This window comes from Lathyrus oleraceus, chromosome 1 (genome assembly GCF_024323335.1).
Source record: "Lathyrus oleraceus cultivar Zhongwan6 chromosome 1, CAAS_Psat_ZW6_1.0, whole genome shotgun sequence".
In the NCBI taxonomy this organism is placed as follows: Eukaryota; Viridiplantae; Streptophyta; class Magnoliopsida; order Fabales; family Fabaceae; genus Lathyrus; species Lathyrus oleraceus.
Genome location: NC_066579.1, coordinates 152,799,318 through 152,805,763, shown reverse-complemented (window position 1 = coordinate 152,805,763; position 6,446 = coordinate 152,799,318). Strand labels below are relative to the sequence as shown.

The window sequence follows — 6,446 nt, the reverse complement described above, 5'->3', positions numbered from 1 at the left end:
TTTTAAATTTTGAATGTGGTGGGAGAAAATTGATCCATAAATGAAAAAAATTGTTAAGCATGATTAAGTTTATTTTGTGTTTTTTAACTCGATAGTGTTTGTGTTAATTCATACACATGTTTATTGATATTTTTTGTATTAATCTATGTTTCTTTTTATTCAAACCGCACCATGAACATTATTAAAATTTTAAATTTATGTTTTTGTACTTCACTAATATATAATTGTAAGCCTTTTATTTTATTATTTTATTAAAATTATGTTATTTGTATAGATATTACTATACTATGTTTTTTTAACCAAATATACTATATTAGGTTATGGATGCATGATTTTGTAATTTTTGTTGGTAGAAAATGGGGCGTGGAAGAATAACTATGGAACTCATTCAAAATGAGAAAGCTAGAAAGACAACATTTCAAAAGAGGAAAAATGGATTAATGAAAAAAGTGAATGAATTCTCCATTCTTTGTGATGTTGATGTATGTGTCATTCTCTATGCTCCAAACTTTGAAGGTCAAGGATATCTTGAACCTGAAACATGGCCTAAAGATCCGAAAGAGGTTCAGAGAATTCTTAAAAAATACTATAACACAACGAATGATAGACGTCCTAAAATTTATGATGTTCATGAATATTACAAAGAGAGAGTGAAAAAAGTTGAATTCGAGATTTCCAAAGTGCGGAAAGATAGGTTAAAGATCAAATATCCAACTTGGGATGAGTCTTTCAATTCTATTGGAGCCGAAAATTTGAGGATGTTTGCTAGCACATTGGATGCTAAGCTTGATGTTTGTAATCAAAGGATGAATATGTTAAAAGGAGATTTTAAGGAGAAAGCAATAGCTCAAGAATCACATAATGTTGATCAACTTATGAATTCTTCTTACATTGCTTCAAATCCAAGTAACTACTATAATCTCATCCAAAACATGTCTCAACCACAAATTTATCCGACTTTGACCAATATTAGTGATAAAAACCTAAACTCCTTAGGTTTTTGGTTTCAACCCGGACAAAGCTCGCAACCTTCTTCTATGATTACCAACACACAAGGTAACTCGTATCAGGTCGAGGAGGGTCGATACGTGCAACCTCATCCATATAAGCAAATTGATGCTAATTGGGGCAATCAAGGCAATGTTAATGTTACTTATGATCCAAGCATCACGATGAAGAATGATGAAGTTGAAAATAATGAAAACATGTTACCATACTATTACAATGGAAATGCAATGCAATCATATCCTATTGCCATGCATAATCTTCCTTATCAGAATCATCCAAACCTACCTCATGGATATCATCAACTTAATGGATTCTATGATATGGATTTTCTTCAAGGTCATCATATGATCAACTATATGGATGGAAGGAAGTAGCTTTTAATACTTTAAATATTTATTCTAGCTTTTTAGTTTTATATTGTTGCATTTGATTTTAATTTATACAGACTATTATATATGAATGTCTTTTTTCTTGTTTCTTAAGTGACATATAATTTGGTATGTTGCTTATTATGTTTTTCTTTTGGGACTGAAAATTGAGTCTTGTTATTTTATTGTATGCAAGTTCCCTTTGTTGATATTTGTTCTATGATCATTGCTCTAAATCTTTATCTCTTAAACTTTTACAAATTTATAATTCTAGATCATAAAACAAGTTAGCTCGCAGGTTCATAAGTCAATGAGTCACTAAGATGATAAGTTATGGCAATAAAGTTGATAATTGTCATCTTTGTTGGAGGCATGAAGGTTGCAAGTGGTGTAATCATTTTGTAATAGAAATATATTAATTTATTTATATATATTAAATTCAGTGTATCAAACTATCTTGCGACACTTCAACTTCTTCTATGTCACATCATTTATTTTCCTACGTGGTATATCTCAAAATTCATCTTCAATTTTTAAAAGGTCAACATATTGTTTCTCTCTATAAAAGGTTATGGGTTCGAATCCAAACAAATGCAAATATACAATTACCTAATATTTGATTATTAACTTTGTTTATTTCAAAAAATATCATACTAATTTACTCACAATAAATTTATTATTACTTCAACTAAATATATTTTTCAAAAATTTAAAAATAAAAGAGATGTTCATATATTCCACAATTTTCCGGGTTAAATTACTCTCATTTAATCTAAAATGATAATATGGAAATTTTGGCAACATAATTGGATATCTGATTCTGTTATTCATTTGTTGCCAAACAATTTGAGAAAGAAAATAAGCACAAAAAATAGAATGAAGTATACAAAGTAACAATTGAGTCACATGAACCCTATCTCTACTTTCTAATAGCATCACCTTTTGATGAAACACACAAGAAACATACACTGTCTTATGCTTTACATGCAATGAACCACATTTCAACAGCAATCCAGTCGAGATAACATTCAACCAACAAAACCGAGACGAGGCGAGATTTCACCATGCAAACTAATCACATCGCTTTGCCTTGGTCTTCCTCGGGGTCGCGAAGAGTGCCAAACATCCAATCCATCCATATGGTGTAATGACCGTAGTTATGCCGATACGTCGTGTGATGAATGGTGTGGTAACCAGCTCCCATAATAGGCCATAATTTTCCATGAATGCAGTCATGAATGTTTGCAGTCCAAACAGCTTCGATGAATAAGAGCGCTAAATGTGCGATGAAATGGACTGGAACGATAAACAAAGCAAGACTATGTGGTAATGCTTGAAGTATTCCATCAAGAGGATGAAAAGCCAAACCTGATATTGAGGAAAACAAGTTAGTTCACCGTTAAATATCGTATAAACGAAAGCAATGTTTTAAAAACCGAACCAGATACTGAACCAGCTAGATTTCGAATCATGGTTCATCTACTTTAAACTGCTTGAACCTGGACGAAACTTCAGTTGAACTGCTCAAATAACTGAAGAGTAGATACCACCGGTTCATAGGTCAAAAATTGAAATGTCCGGTTTGGTTTTTAAAACGTTGAATGAAAGTGATGTAAACAAAGAAATCACAGTAGTCTAGATCAAGATTATTGTGCTTCTTAAAACCTTGGTATGACATAATGAAGCCGATATACTCAAACCGACATAGGCCTTGCAAAAAAAACGTCCATTCATCCGGATATGTTTCCCCTCAATTGGAAGTTTTTTCATCCACATACACTTACACCTCCGTTGTAGCTGCATCAACGGGACATGTAGTCTGACCATTATTGTCAGGAAGACTTTCGACACAAGGAGCTCTTCCTTTCGACACAAGGAGCTGGTTCTTTTTAGTTGAACAATTAGCTCTGATACCATTGTTGAGTCATGAGGGGAGGATCATCCACACTAGGCCAAGAGCAACCATACAAGTGAAAGAGATACCCGTTGAGCTTATGGGTCCTCTCACTTATCTATTACTCAACTTTCGCTTTTACCGAGCAATGTAGAACTCGTAACTCACACTTGCCACACAGTACTTTTTCTTTATGACCACTCATCCATCATATACTAAACAGTCTTAAAAAACATTCTCTCTAAAATTTTCAATTTAGAAAGGGCTTTCTACCTTCCCCTCGGCTTCTCAATCAGGTTCCTTCCTCAATCACTATGATTCAAAAGGACTGCATTTACTTAATAGCTAAAATGGCTTTCTAATCCTTAAAATCAGAATCACCTAACATAGCATAACAATAGACCAAAAGGCAAAAACATCTTCAATACGTAACATAACATGACTATGATTTAAAAGATTTAATATAAATTAACGTAACATGACTATGATTGCTTGCGGTGTTGAAATATTGAATACTTAAACTACTCACCGGCAAATGGGGAGAGAGTATTCTGTTTATTGTAGATGTGATGCGTCGCGTGAAGATATTTGTAAAGTGGTTTTATGTCATGCAGCTCTTTGTGCACCCAATAAATACCAAACTCTACAATAACCATGTAAATTGCTAGATAACCAATATATTCAACCCAACTAACATTATCTATTCTAGGAAAGGACTTTGTCCACCCGATTTCTGTCATGTACTCTGAAACAGTCGGAAGCAAACAGTACCAAGGCATGGCTTTCATGGCAACCGATATTTGCAAGAGCATTGCTTTACGTGACGGAATTGCTTCTGCAACAATAGATTTCAATATATCAATTGTAAAACAAAACCATGCTGTCAGTGCCTGTGTTAGGTTTCACGATGACACGAAAACTGATTTCTCATGAATCATACGTAAGTTGATTTATGACATGTTTGGATATATCCAGACAAAAATGAGTTGAAAAATAAATTTTAGCACAAAAACACGATTGGAGACAAAAGTTATAAGTCTCAACTTCAAGTTTGAATCTATATTATGAAGGCAAAACCGATTTTACTCGTTAAAACCTAACCATGTCAAAATCAATTTTATACATCTAGAATCAATTCTGAAGGCCATCTGATAAAGTCAATTCAGTAACTAACTCCAAGCAAACAATGGTTAGAAAGCACAATACAACAAAAAGAAGAACAACAAAATTCGGAATACAGATCCAAAAATATTTTAAATCTAAATGCAAAAAATAACAGAACTATGACCTCAACTGTTAATAAACCAAAAAGTCAACCACTGAAATCTAATTAAACTTTGAACTTCAATTTTCCACCCCATAAGATTAAATCTAAAATCAATTAACCAAATACACAATAATCTTTTTCCTAAAAAATTGTCAAAACTACATCAAGAAGATATCAGATTATCAGAGTAAGCAAAACCCATTTCAAATTAAACCTTAAAGATAATATTTTTCACAACAGAACAGAGATTACAACACAAATTAAGCAAAACCCATTTAAAATCAAACCGAAAGACAATACTTTTCAGAACAGAAAAGATTAAAAAAATGACCTTTTGGTAGAAAAACGTTGCGTTTCCAATAGTAGATGTAGAAGCACCATAAGAAACCGGAGATGAAGTAAAGAAGAACGCCGCCAATGTAATTACGAAGCCATGTTTGAAAGAAGCGAGGTAGCGGGACCCAGAAGTAGTTAGGCAAGAAGAAACCGAGAAGAATGCGATTGTAGAAGTCGGCGTCTTCAATGAAGAATTGACGATAATCGATTATTGGGTTTTCCATTGATGGAAACAGAGTGAGAGACAGAGCACGAGGGAGTGAGTTGTGAGAAAGAGAAAGATGCCTCAGATAGAAAAGTGAAATTTCATTTTATGGAGATGATTTTATTTCAAACGTGTGAAAAATATAAAGTTAATTTCATAAAAATGTTATTTTATTATTTGAGTATTTTTATGATAGGGTGGTTAATTTTTTCATTCCATCCTAATCAAAAGGGTGAAAAAAAATAAGAAAAATGATGAAATTGGATGTACTACAAGCTCTATTTCATTTTTTTTAACTAATTAAAATAATTGGATATATTATATCATTTTATTTTATCTCATTCTGTTATAGTAGTATGTGATTTTACCGTGAAAAATATCAATTTTAAGTAAATTGATTTTAAGATGATTTTGACTAAAAATGAGTCGAAAATAAAGTAATTTATGAAAAAAAATAATAAAAGTGAGTTGAAAAGTAAATTTCAATATAAAAATTGTATTTAAATTTAAAAATTATAAATTCAAACTTTAAGTAAAATTAATTATGGAAAACATAATTAAGAATCAACTCTACTTTTTTTTTACACAAAAATAAATTCTACATAAGAACAACCACACATGTTAAAATTAACTATGCCCGTCCATAATTGATAATAAGTGTTTCAAATATAAAATCAAACATACACTTAGTCGGTGTACTTGTCTACATAAAATGTGGCACCCCTAATTTAGTAGGGGTGACCAGAGACCTTAGTATTTTTCTAGTGATTTAAGGCTTATCTGCGATGGCGAAAGGCGGATGACAAAATTACTAACAAATGTATGAGTGTTGTTATCGAAGTAATAAAAATAAATTCATCTCCACATGAATTGCGAACTTAGAACAAGGTACGTTGCACGAATGCAATTAAAACAGTAAATTGAAGGGGGTTCAAGTTGTTTTATCGAAAACACAAGAAATAAGTTTTAATAACGATAATGAGAAAATTTGTCAGGTTGTATTATCATAATCTTATATTTTTACTTAATTGATGAAACGCGCATTAACATACATGTAATGACTACAAACTTACACGACATATTAACTTAACTGCTACACCCAAACCCTTGGCGTGTAACTTACTAGCCTAATCATTAATTTCCAAATCCATTAGGTCAATTATATCGTTAAATTAGGAAATACAACACGTTGATCCCTAAGTCACAAATCCTAATCATGTTATCCCTAGTCAATTAGAGAATTCAACTGTTAAAGTATGTTAGATAGATAGCTCTAGGGTCAGTAGTCAATATTTATCAAGATCAATGTGAATTTCGTAACAAACAAAAAGTAATATGCACAATCAATAACTGAATAATAATAAATAG

General features: G+C 31.8%; 2 protein-coding genes across 2 annotated transcripts; one reads left to right on the top strand and one right to left on the bottom strand.

Annotated features, from left to right (window-relative positions):
* Positions 1 to 356: 356 nt before the first annotated feature.
* LOC127096629 (agamous-like MADS-box protein AGL82) lies at positions 357 to 1,382 on the top strand. The gene has a single exon (XM_051035181.1). The coding sequence runs from the start codon at positions 357 to 359 to the stop codon at positions 1,380 to 1,382; it is 1,026 nt and encodes a 341-aa protein (XP_050891138.1).
* A 786-nt stretch (positions 1,383 to 2,168) lies between these two features.
* LOC127123440 (delta(7)-sterol-C5(6)-desaturase) lies at positions 2,169 to 5,189 on the bottom strand. Its single transcript, XM_051053660.1, has 3 exons — positions 4,869 to 5,189; positions 3,800 to 4,105; positions 2,169 to 2,744 (listed from the first exon to the last, which is right to left on the bottom strand). The coding sequence occupies exons 1-3, from the start codon at positions 5,095 to 5,097 to the stop codon at positions 2,452 to 2,454; spliced, it is 828 nt and encodes a 275-aa protein (XP_050909617.1). The 5' UTR covers positions 5,098 to 5,189; the 3' UTR covers positions 2,169 to 2,451.
* Positions 5,190 to 6,446: the final 1,257 nt, after the last annotated feature.